The sequence below is a fragment of the Agelaius tricolor genome, unplaced genomic scaffold, assembly GCF_023055355.1.
Source record: "Agelaius tricolor isolate 1412-34295 unplaced genomic scaffold, bAgeTri1.0.p SCAF_10, whole genome shotgun sequence".
Lineage (NCBI taxonomy): Eukaryota > Metazoa > Chordata > Aves > Passeriformes > Icteridae > Agelaius > Agelaius tricolor.
Window position 1 is genome coordinate 13,089,036 of NW_027269270.1, and position 26,040 is coordinate 13,115,075.

At 38.5% G+C, this 26,040-nt stretch overlaps 1 protein-coding gene across 4 annotated transcripts in view; it reads left to right on the forward strand.

Annotated features, from left to right (window-relative positions):
* The first annotated feature begins 1,504 nt into the window (after positions 1-1,504).
* The window catches only part of SESTD1 (SEC14 and spectrin domain containing 1), a 50,928-nt gene continuing 26,392 nt past the window's right edge, over positions 1,505-26,040 (forward strand). Inside the window, exons 1-7 of one of the 4 annotated variants that reach the window (XM_071434822.1) lie at positions 1,505-1,788; positions 4,813-4,875; positions 5,551-5,653; positions 13,723-13,802; positions 17,096-17,204; positions 20,208-20,298; positions 22,140-22,253. In XM_071434822.1, the coding sequence (XP_071290923.1) occupies positions 13,748-13,802; positions 17,096-17,204; positions 20,208-20,298; positions 22,140-22,253 (369 nt within the window). In that variant the 5' untranslated portion in view covers positions 1,505-1,788; positions 4,813-4,875; positions 5,551-5,653; positions 13,723-13,747. Of the gene's footprint in view, positions 1,789-2,029; positions 2,105-4,812; positions 4,876-5,550; positions 5,654-13,722; positions 13,803-17,095; positions 17,205-20,207; positions 20,299-22,139; positions 22,254-26,040 lie in introns of those variants that run through there. The other 3 variants (XM_071434823.1, XM_071434824.1, XM_071434826.1) reach the window with 3 other exon arrangements.

Below are 26,040 nucleotides of genomic sequence, written 5' to 3' on the forward strand. Positions count from 1 at the left end.
GTCAGCAATTCCCACTGAGCTTTCACATGTGTTGGGCAACAGATAACTTACCTAGTGTTCTGAATTACTATTCTTCCTTCAGTCAGAGCTTACAAAGATATAGCCTGAGGGATCTCAAGTAAATATTGATGAATAGTGAAAGCTTCTATTATCTTAACTTTTGCTCACAAGTATGCAATAAGCATAAATAGGGAAGAGTGATCTAAAAGTTCTATCTGGCACATTCTTAAATCATTAGTGAACACACTTAAAATATTTCTAAAGTTTTCCTCTTTTAGTAAAGTAAAACATAATTTATTTGGTTCTATACAGCAATTACTTTTGTTGGGAAGCTGATGAAGATAATTTATCTCTGTTTATCTCTACAGGTTGTGAAGGAAGTAATTTTGCCCTTCCTCTTTCTTTGCTTCTGCTGTCTTAAATATTCTTCCAGGAAAGAAAGGTCCAGCAGAGAAGGTATGTTCTCAAGGCTGGCAGGCCTTGGCTGAGAGGCCTCATCTGAAAATCTGAATGACAGTAATTTTAGCTCATGCACATCCAGTGGGTGGTGTTGCTGAGAGAGGGACAGCTTTGTGAGTTAGCAGCGGCCAGGGATGAGCTCAGTACCACAGGCGAGCCCCAGTGGTGACGGTGAGGGTGATGGCTTCAGCAGATGTTGACTGGACAGCAATCAGGAAAGGCGGTGAACAGAGGAGGTTATGCAAACTCTTGTTTTGAGGGAAGAAACGAAGCTTTTCATACTTAGAAAGAGATTCAGTAAATTACATTCAACTGGTCTGGAAAAACCAGGAGCGAAATTATGGTTAAGATAGAGTTTGCAGAAGCCAATTTTTTTAAAAGCCATTAGGTTACCTAATGATGTATTCAGCTAGGAGATTCAAGACTCCAATCTGTCCTAGAGTGGTTAGGCTGAATGCAAGGCAAGTGTCCCAGCCAGCTTTCTTCACAGAATTTCTTTCTGCATTTTTACTTCTATTATTTTAATCTTGGCATGACAGAAATTTAGGGTGTTTGTCCAGGAGCTAAGACAGACAATGGGTTATTATCTGCCATCGGAGGGGAAACAAAATACACGTCAGTGCTGAATTGGACTAAAAGATCCTCGTGGGTCCCTTCCAAGTCAGGGTATTCTATGATACATTCAGGATATTCTGCGATACTGTGGGTGCTGAAGTGTTGGTGTTGAACGGCCCTGGGGCAGCCGACACCTGCCTGAGGCACTGGCAGCGTTCACCTGGGGGCCGCTGGGCTCGCATTCAGCACGCACAGCGCGTCTCTCCACAGAGCAGAGCGGCAGTACTGTTATCGTAACGCGGCTGCCAGTGCTGCAAACTCCGCACTCGGACGGACTGCCGCCTGTCCCACGCTGGCTATTTATCACGGCCGTCCGTAGCTGCGGGGGCCCGGGCCGGGCGGGGCCGCGGCCTGCGGGCGCAGCGCTCGGCCGGGCCGCATTGTGTGCCGCCGGGCGGGGCGGGGCGGGGCGGCTCGGGCCGAGCGGCCGCGGCGGCTCCGCGCGGGGCGGGCGGCGCGGCGGCTCCGCGCCCGCGGGCGGGGGCGGCGCTGAGCGAGGGCAGCGGAGCGGGGGCGGGCCCGCCAGCGCCCGGCGCTCGCCGTCTCCTTGCCGACGGAGGAGGGCTCGGAGCCGCCCCCGTCCCCAGGGGCTGCCGCCGGGCTAGCGAGGCGGTGCGAGGCGGCCGAGGTTAGCCACCGCAGCCCGGCCGGAGCGGGCGGGTCCAGGCTCCGCCCCGCGTCCTCCCAGCCCGGGCACCCGCAGCGCCGCATCGGGTGAGTACCCGCGCTCCGGAGCGGCTCTGCCCCGGCCCCAGCCCCGCGGAGGGCGGCGCGGGCCCTGCGGCCTGGCCGCGCTTTGTTCCCGGGCGGCGGCAGCGGCGGTGCAGGCGCCGCGGGGCGCTCCGCTCTGCTCCGCTCTGCCGGGCGGCCGCGGCTCGGGCTCCACCGGGCGGCGGCGGGGCCGTGCTGCCGAGCGGCTCCGGCCGCGAGCTCGCCCCGCTTCCGCTTGCTGCCCCGCCGTGCGTGCCGCGGGCCGCTCGCCTGCAGAGGCACGGCGGGTCGGTGCGGCCCGGGGGAACCCGTGCAACAGGTTCGGGCATTGTTCGAGCCGCCGCGACGGACGTGGCGGCGGGGGGGGCTTCCCAGGGGGGCTCCCGAGTGGCCGCCGCCGGCGGAATGTTTGCCTTTGTGCGGGCGCCGCCGCGGGTGTCGCGGCAGGCCCGGCAGGGAAGGAGAGGAGTTGGGGCGAGGGGAGGTAGCCGGGGGCGGGAGTTGGCTCCCGGCGGGGATTTTGGCGGTGCGGGGCCGCCGGTCCGTCCGGCGGGCTGGGGACGAGTCACGGCCGTGTCACTGCCGCGGCGTCGGACGCTCCTGGGTTTCTGGAAGCGCTGCCTGGTCGGGAAGCTGATTCACTGCTGAAGACGTGGTTGCTCATAGCTGTGGTTACCCTTTCTTTGATTTTTCACACGTCTATTGTCCAGCAGTTTTGTCCTCTCCCCCGTAATTGCAGTGTCCTTTTCAACCCCCTAACCGAGCTTTTTAGCCAGGCAATTTTACGAAGGAGCTGCACTAAAGCACTGTTTTTGTTAAAGAATTTAAACGAGTGTATGGACGCAAGAGTGGAAACAATTAGGGGACAGTGGTTCTTTATTTTTTTGACTTTTTGTAAGTTTTATAATGAGCACAATTGATGAGGTTTATGTGGGTATGTATTAATAGATGCTTTTGTCTGTTGCTCTCTCTTTTTTCTGCATCCCAAAGGAAATATTGGTCCTCTCCATTTTTAGTATTGCAGTGTCTGCAGTGTCCTCACAATTGGATCTTGATTTTGTTCGTGCATTAAAATTCACAGTGGTGAGGAAGTACTGGGTTTTTCCCCCTTTTCTTCCTTCCGTGACATCGCCTGCTAAGATTCAGTGTTTAGTAAATAATGAATGCTGTTACTACTTTATAGGATTACTGGTAGTTATTAATTACTGTGCTAATAAGGGTTCCCCTTTATCTGAATACAAGCATTTATAGTCCTAATGCCATTGTCTGTACCAAGCAGAAACTGAAGAGAGAAAAGGGAGAAGGTGGACTACAGAATAGAGCTGAAGCTTGCTCAGAGAGGCCTACGGCTTGCTGAGGTGCTGGTCATGCCTTGCTCTTTCAGGAGAAAAGCAGCGAGGCAGAGCACTGGAACAGGCTCCTCAGGGAGATTGTGGACTCTTCCTCTCTGGAGACATCAAACCCCCTGCCTAGCCTGGGCCAGCACCAGCAGTTACACAGGAATGTGTCCAAATGGGGTTCCATTAGAACCATTCAAATAGGTGATCTCCAGAGGTCCCTTCCAGTCTTAATAATCCCGTGATTCTGTGAAAATCTTTCACCAAAACTAAGAGTAATTACAGTGTGGTATTAGGGGTGGATTTTCGGATTTTGCACAATTCTTTATGTCATTGATTGCTGTTTAAGGAGTGCTGTAAAATCATACTCAGCTGGGGTAGTTTACTAATAGATACTTTGTTTGAAGGTTAATTGATCAGTAACATCAGTTTTCCTAGAAGTGCAATTTAATAAGGAAATATATGTATTTTTGAATTTGTAGACTGTAATTTTAAATTGGCTATGGATTCAAATTTCTCAGTTAAGCTTATGTAAACAAGGGAAATTCACATAGTTCTGTCATTTTCTGTCAACAAAATAAAGGAGTCAGGTGAATTTCAGCTCAGTTTCAGTTGGCTGTTGCTTGAGAGTGGTAGTAGGAAGGGAAACCAGAGGAATTTCTGTAAGAACTTTAATACAGTCCTACCTAATTGTCACAAAACTTTAGGAATAGATTATAAAGAGGGACATCTTTATTCCCCAGTGATGATTGGTGGGGAAATACAGAAGACCTTCAATAGGCAGCTTCGGATAAAGTGGGCAGAGCCTACCCTGTAAATGATGTTGCAGGAGTTCCAGTGTGAATGTACTTAAGCTGTCTCAAGGACTTGCTGTTTGCATTTTTGTTCCCAGTGTATAGGTGTGTCCTCTTGCCTTCTTTCCCACCTTTTTGAGGCTGACTAGAAAACTTCCATTGATAGAATGGCATTTTCAATTTAAAATTTACTGTGAGTTTGATTACTGTAATAGCTGATCTACCAGTGAAGTGTGTTCGTCATCTTGACTTTGCCTTTTACACAGCATACACTAATTTGAACTTCTGGGGTTTTGTTGTTGGTTTTCATTTCATGGGTGGAATTTGATCAAGTTACAAGGTTTCATGCAAGTCTTACAACATGTGCTGAGGTTTAACATCTGATGCTTGTATGTTGATTCCACATCTTCTAATACAAAGAGAGACTATTTATATTTTCTTACTCAAGTTATACTTTGCCTTTTAAAATTTTATAGCAGTGAGTACCTTTGTAGAAATACCTTCTTCCTCTTCACAAAACATCTACTAACACTGTTGTATTTTCAATTTAGCCTAAAACTTCGTGTAGGTTACCTCTGATTGAAAGCATACCACAGGGATTCTGGTTCTTGTTACTTTCCCACTGCTTCCGGTGCTGCCTCAGGAGCATTGCCTGCTAACTATAAACAATGTTGATGTCTACCATATGTTTTGGTAGAAAGTGCAGGGTTCCTGCTGTCCCACTGAACTGAAATGTCTGGCTTACTAGTATTTGTGACTATACAACAGAAATGTTGACTCCCCTATCATATAGCTCTGTAAGAAACTCTTGTTTTCAATCTCCAAGGAAATAAAGTTTTAGATTGAGTAGCAAAATCAAAAAATATGGTCAAATACTTTTTTATTTAAATTTACAGAACCCGGGATCTGGAGCTCAAACTTGTAACCCTAGCAGACAGTTTTGCATTCCAGTACCAATGGTAAGTAAGATAGGTCTCTTCCAAAAATAAATCTTTATAATTTTCATGCATTGTATTTGGTTCTTATGAAGCCTTGATACTGATGGATATACTGCCTAGAACAACATCTTTGCAGCTGGTTTTGTAGAAACTGACTCAGGCTTTAACTCATGCCTTCTTTAACTTACCTGCTTTACTTTGTTTTCATTTTGTGACTTCTAAAAAGTCTTTAAAAGGCACTATAACATAAACAAACCTGGTAATAAAGTTAAATTCCATTGTTTGGCCATGCAGCTCACAGTGCAGCTTGTGTTCCTGTGTCTTTCACGTAGTGGAACTGTCTCACAAGGAGAGGAGTGGCTCAGATGTGTTAGAAGGTGTTTAAGCATAAGACTGGAGACAAGTGAATTCTACTTTTAAGAGGTTTCTTGGTAGTGGGTGAGAGTAAGGAAAGAAGTTTTAGTAGTATCAAGGTAATTGCTGCTCTGATGGTGTTGATAAGCTTGTGCTGGAAGATAAATGAGAGACTTGGGAGCCTTGATTGAGCAAATAGAAAAATGTGTTGGCAAAGCTTTTTGCTCTTCAGACTAAATAAGAGTGAGAGATTTTTGAAGTGAGGGTAACCTTACAGCAGATGCTAAACTCAACAAGGAAGCAAGTGAAAATCAATCTGGAGTGTTGTTTTCCTGTTTCCAGGTGAGAAGATGAACTGCTGCATTTTGGACAAGCTGAAGTTTGGAATGCTGGGACATAATCAACCCATTAAGAAGGAAATTACAGTAGTTAAGAGGAGATGAAGGTATGACTTAGGGCTTTGCAGAAATGATAATTCAAGGGAGATAGATGTAGTAAGTATGTGAGAATTCAGAGCCAAGATCACTTCCTATGATGTTGGCAGAGTGGTATTTGAGATGTGTTCTTAGTGAGGTATCATGAAGTATAAGTGTTGACCAGACCAAGTAAGGCCAAAGCAAAAATGTGTTCCAAGAATAAGATAAATGGGTTTGATGTTAGCTTGATGTTTTGGTCACTATATGATATCTATGGCTGAACTTGAGACCTCAATGCAGGTTGTCTGTTTTCTTTCCGCTGGTGTTCTGTTTGCTAATTCTTTCATTTTGCATTCTCACTTATAAGAGTACCACTGGAAAATGTGTAAGTGTTGCATCTATGCAGGATGTTCCAGGCAGAAGCTTAGAGAGCTTGATTTTATTTTCCCTGAAGCATGTGACAATTTATGTATTGGTTTATTGATTTATTTGTTGCTAGTGGAAGGCTACATGTTTTATTTTGAGGGGGTAGAAGAGAGGGAGAGGTGTTGTGATTACTGCAGGTGATTGCTATGGCTGATTTAATTTGTGATTTGCAGTTGAAATGTTCGGAATTTTTAATCTGAGTGCAGAATTTTTAATCTGAGTACGAAAACTGAAAACATCCATGAAAGTTAAGATTTATTTCTCCTGTACCTACTAATTTTTAGGACATCTTAGATAATTATTTTTGCTTTGTAGAGCAGTGAATTCATGGATTTCTGAAATATGTGAAGAAGGTATTTATTTACCAGATCTGGAATATTTAAGTCTCTTGTACTTTCATGTTTGGTTAACATTACCAAAATTTTCAAGTTATTTATTTCTTATTGAGGGGATTTTTATTATTACTCTTACCATGGATACTTTGTGCAGTGAGGACATAACAGTAATTTATTTTTTTTTTTTAAGGCAGAGTAAATTGTTCAGGGTGTTTCAAGGTCTGCACAAAATCATACTCTTCAGCTGATAACTTTTTGGTCAGGTAGCAAAACCGAGAGCTTTAGGGATTTGTAAAGAGACTTTTTATTAGCCCTTTCTTCATTGTCATCTTGTTTTGGTCAGTTTCCTCCACTCCAAAAGAAAGACTGCTTTTGTGTCTGCTGCACAAGATGGCTTTCAGTGTAGGGGAGCATTTCTTTTTGCTTCCACTCAGTGGAGTGTCACTATGCTGAGTTGGGAATTGAATCCTGGGGCCCTCAGCCACATGCAATTGTAACCAAGCCAAATATGTGTATTGTTATGAAGTGGTAGATTGTTTTCTTATATAAGTGTTGCAAAAAGAACAAGAAGTTCTAATCTTGCACCCCAGAGGAAAGTGTTTTTCATTTGTTCCAGACTGCCAGCAGTTGCACTCATCAGTACAGCTGTTTGTCTTTTGACTTTGTCTTTTGACTTGGCTGCCCATGGCCTGGATTGTCCAGTCTCATTCCACCCACTGTCCTAGTTCATTTTATGAACTACTGAAGGCATAGGTGCTTTCTGATCTTTCATCACAAACTGGTTTTGGACAGTTCCTTAAAGAGCTGGTGATAAGGTATTTATTTTTCCAAGCACTTGTGACTTGTATGTTGGTTTGGTTTTGTTTGTTGGGGGTTTTGTGTTTGTTTGGGTTTTTTTTAAGAAGGAGGAGCTAGGGGAGGACTAGTTTTATTTTACTATCTGTAGGTTATTTTTCTTCCCCCTAACCTCATGAAGTATTTCTGTGGTAGAAGTTGCAATCTGTGTGGTTCTGTACTATTCCCATGTGACTTCTGATTAAGGAAAATTTTAAGACCTAAAAATTAGAATTTTTGTTCAATGAGTTTTAGCACAGTGTAATGAGGAAGAGAAAATGTTTTGGCTATGCTTTGAATATAGCATTTCAATTGACATATTGCTACGTAGAAAGTGGTGGAAGAAGCAGCCTCTCAACTTGTGTAATTTTCTGTATTCTGTGGTTACTTGATAGTGTTAAGTGAGATGGGATTGTACCAGATGATGCAGCTTCTGCTGGTTTGGCTGCCTGTTGTAAGGGAAGGAGGGTATGAGGTAGATTGGTCTTCTGATGCTGGTGGGCAAGCTGTAGGGTTCTTTAGGAAGGTAAATGGTGTCTCTCACTGTATGTGAGAGATTGGCAAAATGTGGCAGGAATGTTGCACAAAAGGAAATATAGAGAAGCATCCAAAACCTGTGTCTTATTTTCTCTACTCTCCTAGATTAAAAAGGCCTGAAGACTGCTATAACTTAGCATAGGCCATCTGTGTGGCTTGGACTGAGGCTGGACAGGGTTGAAAACTCTAGCAAGTTGACACCTTTGATGTCTCATCAAAGTGCAGCATCATTATGAATGTGTGTGTGCACGTGTTCCTTTGGGTTGGGCGAGTTTGCTCTCTGAGCACGGCCGGTGAGTCCCAGGAGTGCTGTTCTTTGAGAGCTGCTCATTGCTGTACAGGACTCTGTGGCTGGCCCTGTTCTAGGGAAAGACTGAGCTGTTGGTATTGTCTCACAGCTGTACGTGCAGGTGTTATTGCACATCCTGAGTTACATTGTTTCTGTGCTTGGTACTCTTCCTTTTTTTCCCCCTCTGGCACTTGCTTGAAGTCTGCAGAAAAGCTCTGCCTTTGTGTGAAATGAATAGCTGACTGTGATCAAAGTTAGAACTCAGACACACAATGACTTTTTCTTCTCAGATGGCATAACCTCTTACTCACCTGTTCTCCATTTGCTGGTTTGCTATTCATTATATTGCTCATCGCTTCCTTTTGTTGCTTGTCTTTTTATTTCACTTTTCACAGAACCTTGAGGGATTGAAAAAGGGTGGGAAATGAATATGGAAGATGGGATAAATAGAGGAAGTAGTGAACAGACAGTTCTTTTGAATTCTATTACTAACTTTAGTTAAAAGACAAGTTAAGATTTGAACCTTCAGATGAAAATGGAGTGGAATTGGAATTTTTCCAAGCTTAAATTTGTTGTGGCTGTGACAATGTGCTTTTGAATCATGGTCTAGCATGCTGTTTATCTCAGCTTTAACCCAAGTCAGAGCGCATTCCCAGTGTGTTTTTGAACTGCCATGGCAAGTTGCTGAACTAGGGTACTAACAGTACATGTGTAGTGGAAAGGCCATTGAGTGGTTGCATGTTGCTTTAGAGTTAAAGCAGCTTACATACTCGTGAAATCAGTCTGTGTTTTTTTATTTTCTGACTTCTTTAGTGTGAATTAGCAGGTTAAAGAAGATCAGGAATATTTTTTTGTGTACAACTTCAGACATAGTATAAAACTTCTGTGGGTTTTTCTGGATGGTTTTTACCAATAGTAAAAAAGTAAAAAATGAGAAAGTGGTTGAAAAAGCAAAAAATTTGATATTCCTTAAATATCTGAAGTTACCTTTTCTCCTGAGGGCTCTAATACTAAATATTTATTAGTGCTGCTCATAATATCTTGAAGAGTAAAAACCAAACACTGCATTTGCATATGTGAGCTGATGTTCCTCTGTAGGTTTTATTGTTATTTTGCAACTGTCCAGCTGAATAGCTGAGTTCCAGGTGCTTTTTAATTGAAAACAGCATTAACTAATAAATATTTACAGCCTTTTTCTATTTTTGGGGCAGGTTTATGCTTCTCAAATTACCCTGGGGGATCAGCCCTGGAGACACCTTTGTTTGTAGTCTCTCTTTGTACAACTTTGCTGTGGGAGAGATGACATCCTTTAATGTAGCTTTAAAGGAAGGTGAAATAATAATCTACATAGATAATTGTGATACTCAGCTTTCTCCCTGTCTTTTACATGTGGATTTTATTTCTGTGTGGAACAGATGAACTAGTTTTAAGCTGATTCAGGGAAAAAGAGGGTAATGGTTTGTGGGTTCAAGTTAGTATCTGACAAAGCCTGTGTGCTGGCTTCAGAGAATGAAGATGTTAATTTTGATGGTCTGCAATTCAAAAGTTGATCTAAAAGAAAAAGTGTTTTCATTCTACATGATTTGAGGCTTTTTTTCCTTTGGAACTTCAGAATGTCTATTGTTATTTGTGCTATTGTTTGTGCCTGGACTTGCAAGCTGCTACAGTTTTGAACCTAGCTGCCCATCTGCTCCTTGGTTATTTATAGGCAGATTTGTGGAGCTCCTTCTAATCCCTCAAGTCTTCAAAAACATTAATGAATTAAACATCACAATACTCTTGTAAAAAGAGAATTAAATGGAGAAACTGAATGGAGACTAAAAGAGTATAAATGACTTGCTGAAAGCCATATGTATATTTCATAGCAGAACAGAGAATAGAAACCAGATTCTTTTTTTCTTACTTGTAGTCCTGTGCTTAACAGACCAGCTACATGCTCTTGTGAGATACATGCTAAAGGAGTGAAGAAAGAACATGTTCTTTGAATCTTCCACAGATGCTCATGCGCAGAGTAACCCATCTCAAGACCTTGCTCCATATATTGAGAGTATTAAAGGTTTCAGGTCTAACAGGCATGAATAAACATGTTAATATTAATTCTCATTAAGCCTGAATTTGTTTTGATTGTTAATGTTTTAGAACAGTGGTTTCTGCTGGGTTGCTTAGAAAGAAAACACCTGTTACCTGCAGGAGAGCTTCTCTCTGGCATCTTCATTCCACTTGTCCAGTCAACCTGTCCCTCTTCCCTGTCCTTAATAGACTTTTACAATGGCTTTAAACAGTGTCTGGACATTGGTTCTTATTTAATTTTGTAATTCAATGGCAGTGAAGATGGATAGCACAGAATGCAGGCAAAACTTTGCATTCATCAGAAAGTTTGCACTTTGGTGAATTACACATAGTATTTATTTATTGTGTGTGACTTGTTTTGATTTTTGGCTGGGTTTTGTTTTTAGTTGGGTTTTTTTGGTATTTTTGTTTGTTGCGGGGCATTGTTTGTTTTTCTTTAGTTTTTGTTGTTGGAAGAACTTCCAAAATTTTAGATGTGTGGAGTAAAACATTGTAATTTGCGGTCATTACAAAGTCTAGAAATGATGGAGGATACAGCCTACTAAATTGTGACTTGATTTCACATTGGAGTGCAGCCTGAAATATTGTTTTGCAACTTTTACCTGTTCTGTAATTTTTTTCAGCTGCAAAACAATTGTTTACTATTTCCCATTCTCTCTTTCATGTATACATGTTTTGTGTTTGTAAGAGAATTTTCTCCTCAAATAGTATTAGTTTCTGCTTGTCAAGGGGATTGGAAGAGTTTTCTATTTCACTGGAATGCCTTGCAAAGATTTAGGTTTTAAATACAAATATTATGCGAGTTTATAGTGTTGCCACCTTCTTGTGGAAATCTTCAAAAGAATGAATACATTGTTGGAGACTGACATTGCTATGTTGACTTAATAACCTGGAAGCCTATGTCATTCTAAACAAGTTCAGTGAGGTTCTTCAAAGTGTATTGAATGTGTCCAGGAAATATGCTAAGTAAAAGAATTACAAGTTCTAGAGTTTGCTATATGGTATTTTACGGTATGATGGCAAAGTACACAGCACTCTACATTGTTTCTGAAATTCACCAAACAAAAGTAACCTCTTTATTTGTTTAATATCTGTAAAATTTCAGCATATAAAAGTTACGTCTTTTGATTTGGAAGTGATAAAATGCATCTTCCTGAAGTATTTCACTTTCCTCTCGTGAAATCTGTTGTCTTCAGTGCTTTTGTTTTTCTTCAGTAGCTTTTCTGTGTTTAATGAAACCAAATGGGTTTTTTATTGATGAATAGACACTGAATCTGTTTCTTTTAGCTAAATAATGGTAAAATATTGAGCAATAAGTCACTCTTTCCTCATGCTAAATTGAGAGCTTGATGGAAAATTTTAAGAGCCTGTCATTTTGTCTTCCTCCAACAAATGGAAGACTTTGCATATATTTTGTAGGTCTAAATACATTGCAAAGGTGCAAAGCAGTGTACCTTTTCAAAACGCCTTCAGTAGCTCCTATTGAAAAGTAGATGCCAGCTTTCTTGAAATGGTTTCCCTTTCCAATATTAAAAAAAGACATTTGTTTAATTCATCCCGAGACTCTTCCAACATCAAAAATAGAGAAGGATGCTAAGCCTGTTTTTTAAACTGAAGATTTTCTTTTTTTCTGGTATGGTCTGATAACCTGCTCTGGCGAGAGTTTTCTTCTAGCTGAAACCTATCAAAGCTCTCACAGAAGAGAGGCAATTGTACCCTTCAGGAGTTCATGGAACAAAGGTTAGGTGTTTGGAATTACCAGCAGTTGTTCTAACTGGTCTGACTCACCTCCCTCCACTCTGAACAGAATGCTTCCTTTGGTTCCAGGAAATACTGAATAAAAGAACTATTTTGATCCGTGGACAGTGCCACTACTGTGGCAGAAAGCCAAGCGATGCTTTCATATTAAATAAATAGGTCTTTTCAGAGCAGCAGAGAAACACGTTCCCTGGAGTCACTAAGCTGATGCAGACTTTTGTTCCTGTGTGAAAGTACAAAGATAATGAAGTGTGTGTAGGTTTGAACTTCCTTTATTGATTATAATAAAGAGGCATGTGTAATAATTTTGGAAATGTAACTTGGGGAGGATGGGGAAAAAACATTTAGGTATGTGTTCCACATCTTGAAAAAAGGAAAATAAAGAGAACTGCTGAAGTTAAAAAGCTTACACAGAGTGGTTTGAGAGATAAAAATGACTGCCTGCGTAATTCTTGAATTTTGTGTTTTATGCAACAAATAACTACAAATCTTTGTCTAAAGCATACAGGAATCTTTAATAGGATGCTTTTTTGAGTAGTTGTTCAAAGTGCAGGCTGTCATGGGACTCAGTTTCCTGAGAGAATTAAAAGTTGTTTGTTTCCTTCTGTAATACATGAAGTGTGAATTCCATATAACTGGCAAAAATTGCATTTCAATATGGAGATTTTGGAATAAGAGACGAGAATGAACATTGTGACACATTACACATTGGAATAGGAAGAGACAGTAAAAAGCTGTTGAAATGTTTTTTCTTTTTTATAATAATATGATAATTCTTTTTCTGTTTGTTATGAAGCTCATTGTTTTAACATGAAAAGGAATAACTATTTTACCTCAGGTTATTTGGATTTCTCTGGATTTTTTGTGTTTTCTTTTTTTTTTTTTTCCTAAATAGTTTATAGTTTTTATTCTATTAACTTCCCCCATGCTAGGAAAAAAAGTTCTCTTTGTGTGCATCCTGAAATATCCAGAGGGAGAATTCCAGGTAGCAGTTTGAAGCCCTAGGCCTGGAATGAGAAAAAAAAATCGATTTTGATCTGTTTTTATTTTGACTGATATTGGCACATATCTTGAATTGAATACTTCTGAGCAGAATTACATTTTCTAATTATATGGATTGATCTGTGGAAGTAGGACCTCAGAAAGTTATAAGCAGATGCCAGTTCCTACATTGTGTTGGCTGGAAGAGGAAATTGCAGTTCAGGCATCCTGTGGATTTGTGAGTGAGGCAAAAAAGCTTCATCATGGTGAATTGCAGTTCACAGTGCAATAAAAATTGCATGAGGGTAAGGAGGAGGCAAAGGAAGCAGGAGCATTTCTGGGTATAGATTATAGGTAGGATGTAGTTATTCAGGCTGTTGGATGTTTTCCTTCAGCTGAAGCCCTGCTAATGGCAGGGTAATGGCAGTGTCCTGACAGAAATGTAGCATAACATATTTAGATAATTATTATATTCTTGGTAATAGCAGACAGACTGTGCAAAACACAATCTTATTTGCACTTATTTTACATCTGAATGAGCAAACAGATGACCTACCTGAAAATTAATTGTTGCTTATTAGGATTGGGAAATGGGATTTTATATAAATTATCTTCTTGTCCTTGGTTGAGGTTTTGCTTTGTTTTTTGTGGTTGGACTGTTTGTTCCCCCCAGTGAGGGAAAAGAAATCTTTAATTAAATGTTTGTATGAATAATGCCTATAATGATGTTTTTTTCTTAAGTTTTTACAGTATTTTAGATTTTGGTTACAGTGTTCTGTTCTTCCTTCAGAAGAATACTGAAGTGTAACTCTGTGAAACACTGTAACTGATTTCCCATGCTTGACAACTTCAACTTCTTGTGTTGCAGAGCTGCGCAAAGTATCTGAAGTAGAATGGAAGCGTCAGTAATATTACCCATTCTGAAGAAAAAATTGGCATTTCTTTCAGGTACAATTTCAGTTTTCCTCAACTGATTCCACCCTGCATAACTTGGATTGGATATTTAAAAGTGGTTATTTGTATTTGCTGGATGTATTCAACAAAAATGTGTTGTTGTTTAGTGCTTTGTCATATTCCAAAATAATCTCTGGAACCCTTTGTCTAGTAGCCATGCTGTTGGTGTTTAGGACTTGGTTTTGCTGTAGCCTGTAGCTCAACCCTCAAAATTTTCAAGAAGTTTCAGTCTATATATAAGAGATTGATGATTTAATAGACATCCAAAAATTATCCTTGCTGGTTTGGATTTTTAGTTTTTTGTTTTTAGAAAAACAGTGTGAATATTTTCAGGATTTTCTGTAGAAAATTTTTCTTTCCTTTTCACCTGTCTTTTCGCCAGCCTAGAAAGACATGGGAGCAGAATTAGCCATGCATTGCAACAGTTTGATTATTGCCAATAAGTTAGTTCAGGGAAAGCTGTAATTATTACTTTATTTATTAAAACTTCCTGAATCTTATGTAAAGGTAACTTTTTCTCCTCCCTTTTCCAGAAAAAAAAAAAAAAAAAGACAATCCCTTGCTGGTTTCAGTGCTGTTGTAGGTAGCTGTGTTAGTTCTTGGTGTTTGATTGTCTGATCTTGTGTTGGTAGGTAACTTACAGAACACTTGTCAACTTCAAAAACTGACAAGTGTTGCCATAAATATTCTTCTGGTTTAATTTATTTTAGTTTATGTTTTTAGCCAGTCTAGTTTAGCCTGCTCCAATCACCTGAGAAGTGAAACTTGCTCTTTTAGATAAGGGGAATTTATTTTGCTTTAAATTTGCCCACTGTCTCCAGCAATTGCAAATCTAACAATTCCTTTTTAAAAACAAACAATCAAATCCCTAAAACTCAGCTCACATTAAAGCCTGGGACAGTTCTTCCACAGTAACAGCAGATGTGCAGTGAGTTGGTTGTTCAGCATTATATTGCAAGGGGATATTCTCATTAACTAGAGTGCATTTTCAAAATGCTATTAAAGCTGCCTGATCCGTTTGGAAATACAGACATTCTTACTGGAAAGTAATTTATTGAGTGGCATTTTAAGTGCTAGGAACCATTTTGGATGTATGTATTTCTAAGTAGGTTTGATCATTTTGGAATTGATTAGTATTAATGGGTGCTTTAAATTAATGAATGGTAAAGCTTGATGCAGAAGGATTTTTTAGCATTCTTCAGAGTAAGCAAAGTAACTTGACAGCCACAAATCAGTTCATCATATCTCTTTACATCAATTTTACTCTATACTTTCATAGTAGTTTCATTAATGATTAAAAAATATACTCAGAAAAATAGTATTTTAGGAAAGTCCTGCAGTGTTTATGTGCTGAAGTCTGTTGTCATTTTTGAGTTAAATTGGTATAAATAGTGTTTTTCTGGAAGCAAAACAGTGGTTTCTAATGGAAATCCATGGCTGGTGTAGTTTTCATGCTGATAAGTCATTACACATAGCACAGAAGAAAAGGCAAGCTCCTAAGTCAACAAAAAGCCTTGAACAACCATTTTGGTGCAAAATGAACTAAAAAAATTCTTTCTTTTTTGTCTTTTTTTTTTTTTTGCTTTAGTAATGCTCTCATTTGCTTTCCTTAGCAGTGTTTACAAGCTGGAGGAAAAACCTGTCAGTTGTTACACAAGATGACTTGTCATGAAATAATAATTTAGATAATTATTCTGGTCTTTTTGTGAAATGTCAAGAGATTATATTTCTGGGATTTGGGTTGTGCTTTGTTTAGTCAGTTCAGCAAATGCTGTTTAAATCCAAGCATTTTCCCTTTTTCTCTGCTTCTTCACTCCAATTTTCAGGCTTTTTGCCATTCAGAAACAGAAGGGTGGACAGTCTGTAAATAACTGTTGCTGTAGATTGTTTCTGCTGGAAGCATCTGTCCATTTGTCCTTTCTCATGCAGCACCACTCTTCAATTCTTCAGTTTAGAAATACAGTTATTAAAAAGTGTGTTGCTGTTTTACTGGAACAATTCTCTCACAAAAGAGAGGAAGGGAAGGGAGCACAGCACTGCAGTAGAACACTGAAAGCAGTAGGTTCTTCATGAAAATGTGGAAAATATCTATGTATCAGTGGATCTTTAAAACTCCAAATTCAGAGTGTTTGCACAGCTTTGGAAACAAGAAAAAAAAGGCCTGTTGCAATTAAGATTCTAACATATGTTGTGTAAACAGTGTTTGTTCATTATCTTGCATGCACCTCATGGATGAGGAGAATTCTTATCAAATTATGTCAACATATGTGTACGAGTCTGCAAGCATTGCTGTGCTTGTCCCTTTTCTTGTTTCTGCATGGCTGTTACTATTCTGTAAAAAGTTGTTCTTCCTGATTAGATGGAACTTCAGTTCTACTGTAGAACTTTAAGAAGCAAAAGCATAATTTAATTGCTTTAGCCATGTGAAAAACAATTTGAGAATAAAGATGTTCTTAGATTACGGGAATTCACTTTGCTTGATTTTTACCCAAATAAACCTGTGATTATAGATGTCTTTGTAGAGTTTTTTCTAAAATATAAACAAGATTGTTTAGTAATTGGCTCCTACATGTGCTTAAGTATGTTGTGGTTGTGGGGTTTTTTTTCCTTAATAAAATAGATAATTTATCAAAATTTACTGTTTCTAATATTGTTTGTATAAGTTTTACCAGAAAGGTTTGAAAATGCAGATGAAGATTAAGGCAAGCAGTTGGAAATACATATCTTAATTGTAAGGTGACTGTTAGCTGTTTATAAATAGGTCTAGAAGTTGTTCTGTGTTTGAAGGAAGTGCCAGTTTAGGGCATGTGCCATGGGAAGCCTGTGTGGTATGAGATCCTCCTGTAGCAGTCATTTGGGCTAGGAAAGTCCTCCTTTTCTAGGAGCTCCAGTTGGAGCTTCTGGGGACATGCTCAGCTTGGGAGTGGACTAGGTTTCTGATAGGCTGGTAGTGTAGGAGGACTAGGAGATGCATTTTAATAGTATAATGTAAAAATGAAAAAAAATGCTTCTGGAATACTTGATTTGTGTTGCTTATATTGAAAGTATTAGATAAAAACTTGTGACAGCTGTGGATGTGGGCTATGCTCTGATGCCCTGGTGATGTTTTAAATATCTGTGTGGTGGATGAACCTTCACAGCTGAGAGGTGAAATATCAGTTGAGGTTTTCACAGCAACTTTAAAGATTGCTTTTATGATGAAGTTTGAGACCACTTAACTGCAAAGTATTTATTCAGCTTAAACCTCATCACATTAACTTTGTAATTACTTTTTCTTTCTGAAACAGGAGGGAAGGACAGAAGAAGTGGCCTCATTCTCACGATTCCATTATGCCTTGAGCAGACGAGCATGGATGAGCTGAGTGTCACACTAGACTATCTTCTAAGTATACCAAGGTGATTTAGAAGGCATTCTCTTCAGAATGGTTTTTTTTCCCAGTAGTAGAAGGAATCTTTCTATTGTTTTTAATTTTATTTGCTCTCTTTACCAAATTAATTTTATGTAAATGTTTGTTTAGAATGTGATACTGTCTGAGTTAGAAACACACATCCCAATAAGCTAAGGGATATGTTCTAAGGCTTGTCTGTGTGTGTGTGTGTGTCCTTTTGTGTCCTTGTGTTCTCCTTTCTTGGGATAGCTTTTTTCATAATTTCTTTTTAATGACAATGCACTTAAATTGCTAAAGTAAATTAATGAGCCATTCAAACCAAACTCCCAAGCTTGCAAGGGCAGCATTGCCCATTGTCCTTTCTGTGCTACATGCCTAAGCTTTGTAGCTTATAGGGCTTCAGTTTAAAAGTGAACTAAGTTAAAAATACACAGTCTTGGTGAAGTTAGTGAGCAGCTTGTGGTACTGCTTAAATGTGCTGCCTAACAACTTGGGTATCCTGTCATCCTTAGCTTGCTATAAAAGCATTGTTGTTCAAGTTCTGTGCATGTGCCACTGACAGCTTATAGTGACAGTTTTTGATCCTGGCTTAGTTATCTGTATTTCTTTTTTCTTAAGATCCAGGGATTGATCTTTATCATATTTTTTTTCTGTCATGTGCCACTGCTTTATAAAGAAAAGGAGCCTCTCAGATGCATGTTTGTTTTTATATCTTTTCAAATCTTTCTTCTGGAAACAGAGCAACAGTGGCACAACTAAAGATATCCAGTGTACTTTGCATGTTTTAATCTATAAATGTTTATAAAACACAGTTAAGGGATCCAGTGTTGGGGTTTTTTTGGTAGATTAGACTTTTAAAAATCCTGATTGGTGAGAGAGAAGCAAAGAATAAATTCAGGTTATTTAAAAGTAAAACTTCAGGAGGTATATGAAGGTACTGCAAGGCATTTTAGTTGTGTAAGTTTGGAGGTTTTTTAAACAGCTTGTTGTCTTTTGTAAAGTGGTGAAACACCAAATGGTCATCCACACAAGTCGTGTCATTGACTTAAGGACTTGGCCATATTTGTGGAACAGATGCAGGCATTCTTGTTCTAGTAAGCATTAATTATTCCACAGTCTCATCCTGATGTATGTCTTTACATACATTAGTGCAACAAAAACTGTCTAAAAGCTGAACCAAAGTGCTCTTTGTACTCAATAGAAACTGGGAAATCTATCTGAAAGTGAAGTCTGAAATGTTCCCACATTTAATGCTCTGTGTCAGTTGTGGAAAAAATGACCTCTCTTCTATGGTGGCAGTATGGAAAAATCATTGTCGTTTTGGTTCGCATGTTGTTTTTCAGTGGGAAAGTTTTCAGGCAAACTTTAGCCTAAGCACTTCTCATTTTGTTCTGGAAAGACTTGCTGAACAGTGTTTGGGGAAAATAGGGCTGAGGGGAGGGATATTGTCCCAAATCCAGATAGCTGTCCAACCATTAATACTACTTTTTTCCCCAAATTCTGTGTGTAAGGTAACGTAATATGTTTGACTTTTAATTCAGTTCTGTGTGGCATACGATGTAACTACAACTGGTTTGAGATCTGCAGTCTAGTGTGGATTGCTGGCTGTGTCCAAAATTTGAGAGGCATAACTGCTTAAAGTGTCTTGGGTAGAATTTCTTTGGAATATGTGTGTAAAACCATTCTAAAATATCAGACAGCTTTTTCCTAGTGTTGAAGTATGCCGTTATGCCTTTCTTTGGTGGTATTTAAAATTCTCAGATTCTGAAGAGGTCTGTTCAGAACTGAAGAATAAAAGTGGCAACATTATGATGTTGTCTGTTCATACTAAAGTTGGCTTCCTTTGTTGTATTCTCTCTATTGTGGCTCAAATCACCAAGTTTTTTACTTTTTATTTTAACTTACATACAAACACTTGCATTGGCTAACCTTTCTGGAATTGGTAGGTCACTTCTGAATTGGATTGGTATTGGATCTGTATTTTGTTGGGTTTGGGAGGGTTTTAATAGGGTTAGTAGTAGAGGGGCAGATGCTGATACTGCTCGATTCCAGTGAGCCTAAGGAAGTCATGTCTCAAGATGCTGTTGTAACACTCTTCACCTCATTCTTCAAAGCAGTTCTTTGAGTTGGTTTTTGATTGGAAATTGCACTAGTGAAGCCTGAATCTTCAGACTGCTTCCAGAAAAATCATATGTGTGATCTTAGAGGTTCCTTAAAACCAAAACCATTCATGGACTGTTTAAATAGCCAAGTTTAATTATTTTTTCCTAAATAGGCTAGTAAAATGCCTTTTTCCCCCCTCTTTCTTTTTTAAACTTCAAAGTGAAATTGTCTGCCACCCATACCTGATGAGGCTCAGCTTAAACATGAAATAAATAACAGTTAATTTCTTGTTGTGAAACATAATGCTTACTGTTGCATGCCTTGTTTTTTGTAAGCTAAGATCACAGAAGTAGCTTTGTTTTGTAATTGCAGGTTTAGGAAAGATTACATAATGCTTTCCTACCGCTCATAAATGTCATGGATTTTATTTGCTTATAACTTTGCCAAAACAAGAATTTCAACCTGGGACGTGGTATCTAGTGTGGTAACTAATGTTAAACCATGGGCTTACTTGCAAGTTCTCTTCTGTATGCTCCTTGTGAAAACTGACACCCCTTTGTCTTCCTTGTGACACTGTAAATTGTTCTCTTTTCTGATGATTTTGTCAAGTTAATGGTTATGAGACCTTTTCAGAGTTGCTACAGTTTAAAGAAATACTTGTGTTATGAGATATACTTCAGTCTACTGAGAAATTGTAATTTGTAATATCTAATAATATGCTGGAGCATTAAAATTAGAAGTTATTTTATAAATGAGTAAACTTAGAGTTTATAAGAGAGTGTTTCTATAAGGAAAAAAGCTGTGTAGTTATATTTCACAGGAGGCTTGAAATCTGAGGTTGGCATGGTATGACACTTGTTAGAGTGAATTTTATGTTTTTCTAAGTGTTTTTTTTTTTTTCTTTTAGTGAGAAGTGTAAAGCTCGAGGATTCACTGTGATAGTGGATGGCAGAAAATCTCAGTGGAACGTGGTAAAGACAGTTGTGTTAATGCTCCAGGTAAATAAATATTTATACATTCATAGTTGACTGATCAGTTTTATGGATGTCAACCCAATGGCTGTGTTATTTTAGGGACAGTAATTTCCTTAAAATGTGGTTCTGTGACGAATTCTGTACAGCAGGAAGAAATTCTGAAAAGCAGATGCTACAGCTCATTCAAGTGAGAGACAAATTCTTTATATGCTGAGAACACACAACTGTAGACCTTTTTCTGAAATGGAGGTTTAGTTAAAGTACACAGATATGCTCCTAGCATCACCAACTATGAGCAGTAGGAATGTGTGCGGGGCTGCAGTTCACACAGATATTGCAGCTGAGCAGGTTTTGGTGCAATATATGCTGTACTGCCTGGGTTCCTTTGCAATAAGGTATAGTTAACTTAGTCGTGGATTATAGTTCCAATTACAAATTATGTTGTGTGTACCTCAAAAAGTAGAAGAAGAAAAGTGAAAATTTCCAATAAAAAAAATCTAAAAAAATCTTATTTTAACTCTTCAGAACTGTGGGCTTACAAATAGAGTCTTATTTCTGGTGGACAGTATAGATTATTTTCTGGCCTCAGTGGTCCAAGAGAATGTGAGATACAGCATTTCTAACACATTAGAACACTCAGACTACTGCCTTTCTTACTGCACAGATGGTTCCTCTTTATCAGAGTAGTTTTCCTCTCAGACTTAGGTGAAGCCTCAGAAAGTGTGTCAAATACAAATAAATTAATTTTTTTTTTGTCCTGCTGGGTCATTGTTGCTTCTGGGTTTTGAAGTCTGTGTCAAGGTGTCTTTCACCTCTTCCTGACTAAGATGGTTTTACTATTAATAGAGTATTTGAATCCCTTGTGTTCAGATTATGGTCTTGACTAGGTTTTGGTTCAGCCACTGTGTGGTTGTGAGGTTCGGTGGGAACTGCAGCTAATGGGGGAGGTCAGCTCTTTGCCCAGGCTCTTATTTCCTTGGCTTCCTGGCAGCATTCACCCTGCCTCTGCAAAGTGTGCAGAAACATGGGTTGCACATCTATCTGTGTTTTGAGCTTGAGAGGAAGCAATAAAGAAGATTTTCCTATGTGAATTGATCACTTGTGCTGATCATATGAGATTTCTGTCTGCTTCATCATTTGTGGTTCTCAAAAACACTTGTGTTCAAAATATTGTCTACTTGTAAGTAGTTTTTGCATATTATTTTACTTATTGCTATAGCTGATGAGTTTAGAATTATCAAGAGTCTTTATTCCTTGATCTACATTCAGTGTGACACCATAAAATCAACTTAGTAGATGAAATTACTGGTTTGGTCTGAGAAATGTTTTCCTGGTAGTATTTTAATTAATTAATATGTTGAAATGTCAATATTCAACCTTTTCATTTTAGTCTAAGTAATATGTACTGAAGAAGTATAGGATATAATCTTGACATGTAATCTGATAACAAATATACAATTTTTTCCTAGCTTTATGATTACTGTTTCCTTCTATGTAGAAGATAACATTGGTGGAAAACTTTGTTTTTAACGTTTCTTCTTCTTTTTAATGAAATACCATAAATTAAATTAAGTCTAGCCAATAGTTCATTTTTCTGTACTAACACAGCATAGATGGTTTGTCCTTAGGGCTGGGAGTAAAGAGGTTATATTTTCTTTTCAGTTTTGATGCTGTTTGCTATGAAATCTTGTGCAATGTTACGAAGCAGGATGGAGCAAATATGTGATGTAGATGAAGCAGACTTCAATTTCTGTCTGCAATTTTTACATTCTTGTACAGATGATGAAATCTAAGTGGAATTCAGTTCTGTGGTAAATGAAGGTTTAATCTTGAATGTTTTACTTATTTTTTCATTTGTTTTACAGAATGTTGTTCCAGCTGAGGTGTCACTTGTTTGTGTAGTAAAGCCAGATGAATTTTGGGATAAAAAGGTTACACATTTCTGCTTCTGGAAAGAGAAAGATAGACTTGGCTTTGAGGTATGTTGAGCTTTTGTCTACTTCAGTCAAAAGTACTGTTTCTAAAATTCTGATGTAATTGGATGACAACTAAAGTGTCTTTAAAATAGCTGTATTCTTGATGCTTTGTGGATAACCTTAACAAACCAGTGTGGCTTTTTAACTTTTCCTGTTTTTAGTGAGACTTTCTTCATTGAATATTCTTAACTTAAAAATGTGTGGCATTTTATTCTTTGCTTAACAAGAAAATACATATTGTGGGTGTTTTGAGTCAGAAACAGTTGTACAGGATTTTGTGTGAAATTTTTCATGACTTCTCTAATAGGCTGTAGAGATACATGGTGTATGGTGTCTCTCTGTCGGCTGGAACCATTCTGACAAATATCTTGTTGGTGTTGCATGCATCTTCTCTCATTTTGTGAGTTCTTTGACATCAGGAACAGGTTATAGATTCCTTGCCAAATACAAGCTGACGCTGTTCTGAGTTGTGATGCAGAGTGTGTACGAGAGACTACAAGTTAATGTTAGCACTTCCCTTGTTATCTCTGTCCGTGAGGTTAATGGAAACCTCAATTTTCCCTGTTTTTTTAGAAAATGTCTGTGTCATCAAACTTTCCACTCACTTTTTAAGCTAATCTTGTATGAACTACAGCAGGCATGTAGCATGCATCCCAGTCACAGTGTCTTTAATCAAAAACATGAGTGTGGTGGTGCCCACTTTTATAAACTAGCATATTGTTTGGAGCCACACCCAAGAGGACAATTTAAAAAGCCTCTGAACTAACCATCTGTACTCAAAAATATGATTTAAGAGCTGCTGGTTAGAAAGTGACTCAAGTTTGCAGTATTCAGTTTCACACAGATCTTTCACAACATAAAGTAAATGTCAGAGTCCAGAGAGCAGCAGTAATAAAGGCAAAGCCCCTCTTTAGAAGATGCTACTGTGTGATTTAGGCTCTCTTTCCCAGCTAAACTCCTGTAAATAAAGTTCTTGGCTAAGTTCAGGAAGTCTTTGAAGTTGTGATATGAAAGTATGTGACATAGTAGCAGTTAGTGTATATGTGATGGGGTTGCTAGTTTGGAAGTTAGTCCTTCTAGAAGATTCCTCCAGGGTTTTTCTTTAACATGACTCAGCTAGAATGCATTTTTAGACAAATAAGCAGAAAGCTTACAGAAAATAAGTCAACAAAGCAAGGATAATTTTACATGATAATAAAAGGATTTTTTGTTTCACTTTAAGGTTTGGCTAACTGTCATTAAATTATAATCCTTTAATTAAGTAATCTTAGTAATTTTATAAAACATGTTCTGTGCTAGTAATCACGTTGGCATTGTTGGCATAGAATTATGTGAAATTATGTAACCAAACCTTTTTGTTTCTGTTACTTGGTTGCAGTCAGGAAAACTGTTTCAGTAAAAATGACCCACCTTTTCTGGGCTCCAAATATTTGTGTCACAGACAGGAGTATATCTTTCCTCTGTTCCAATAGAGTGCAGAGCACTGATAAGGCTATGGAAGGCTCCAACTCAGGCACAAATCTACAGCTGTGTAATTTTGCATTACTGGCAGTAAAAACAAACAACACCCAACTCATGTTTTGGATCACGGGTTACATTTGTGCAACTACTAGGGAAATTCAGGATTGGTTTTGTGCCAGTGAAATAATTATGAACTAAAAATTGTAATTAAAATATGAAATCTTTTTATTTACTTGGGTATAATCTCATTTTATTTGAAGTAAATGCTGTGTAACTGTGATTTCTAATGGGGCATCACAGCTACCTCCTATTTCCTACTACCTGATCCGTTCTTAATACCTTGCTTAATATTCCTATATGAAGCCATTAATCACAATGTCTTCCTTTCTGTTCAAAGGCAGAGATCCTCTGCTTCAGAGTGAGATGTGGTGATGATGAGTTGCAAAACACTGAAAGTAAATGTGGGAACTGAGATCAAACAGTACTGGGTGGATAAGTACAAAGCGGTGGGCTGATTCAGCTGAGTAAAAGTTCATATCTTTATTTCTGGTTAGTATTAATGTTGGTTTTGGACCTGCCTCAGGAAAATTCCCATTTGTCCTCCAGCAGAACTTTCTTCTGTAACTTCATTCCTCCCTTATTAGCAATCAGTTCATGTGTTAATTGAAGCAGTTTTATCTGGTCCTGTGCCATGCTTCATAGAGGAGAGTTGTCTTAATTTTTATAAAGCTGTCTTTCAGCTGAAATGTTGCATATATGACACAGTAATACTTGATACTGTTAATGCCTTAAAAGATTGAAGAACAGGATTTGAGTGTAAAAATTGCTGTGTTTTAGAGAGTTGGGAGGTGGTGCTTTTTGGTTTTTTATTAATATTCTCTACATAGTAATGTGAAACAAATCACTCTTTTAGTAGATGTAGTGTGTTGTATTTGAGAGTGAGCTTTTCTTATGACAACAAGGAGCGTAACTGGAAGAAAAAACTTACCATAAAAATAGAAGAAATGTAAAAATTTGTACACAGGGCAAAAATACCTATAGATGGGTGGGGTTATTTCACACGTGTCAGTCATTTAAGGAACTTAGAGGAAAAATAATCTCTGAGCCTGATTTAGGTACTAGATCAGTACTTTGAAAATCAGTTTGTCAGGAGCAGGAAAGAAGAGGATGTGCTTGCTGTTCTTATCCTTGTGGAAATCAGGGAGCAAAATTTTAAAAGTTCACTGAGGATTTGGAGAATAGAAATTAAGTGCATGGAAAAAAAAAGGAATAAGAGAAAGGAAAAATCTTGTGGTAAACTACCATGAATTAGTTGAAAAAATTAGAGTGTGTAGCATAAGGATCTCTATAATCCTGAAGTCCAAAGTCTGAGTAGTTCTAAATGCTTCACACTTCTACTGTAGCAGCTGACAGCTCTAACTCTCTAGTAAAGAGTGTCAGAAATTTCTTGTGATAATTTATCTGCAGCATCTGCTCTGAAAAATCTCAAGTCTCTAATTTACCTTTTAAGAATTATGCTAATGAGCAGAGTATTGCTCCACAGAATAAAGAATGAATAACACTTTGTAGAAAGTATCTAATTTTTGTCCATTTTCGGTTCATTGTTTTAAGACCAGAATTTATAGCTTTTGTGGACTTTCCTAAAAAGGCATATAGGAGTTCCAGTCAAAATTGTTTATTTAATTGCATCTCTGTTGCTATTTTAATATGGGAGGCAGTGGGTTCTTGGGCAAAATAGGGAATTGTCTATGTGGAGCTGGGGGATGTAAGCCTGCATTTATGTCACATCCTGAATTCTGTCCAGAGAAAGAGTGTTGAGAAATGCAAGAATCTTTGCCTATTTTCTCTTCTCTGGGATGTAAGAATGGGAGTGTGCTAATTATTGTGAGCAATGGAGGATAAGGTGAGTGAGTGGGTAAAACCACAAGTGAAAGACGGAGTTCCTAGGAGTGGAGTTCATCTTATGTTTATCAAGGTTCTGCCAACTGCTTTTGGGTTTCTAGTTTGACAGATTTCTATGGCACTGGCCAAATAAATATTTACCTAGTGTTTCTTGGTGTAATGCGAAATAAAATGATCTTTTTTTAGATTAGTGTTCCATATTAAACAAATAATACCCTATGCTACTCAGCTTTTAATCAAATAGTATTTCAAAAAATGAATTGAAATAGTATTTGGTATCAAAAAATAGGATTATTCTCCTCAGGAAGAGTTAGTCTTTGCTTTATAGTTCTGTGGCAATGAAGATCGTATTTAGATTGCACTTGTTTGAATTTTATATTCTCAAGGTGCATGTGTATTGTTCTCTTTTGGAAAGTAACTACTCCTT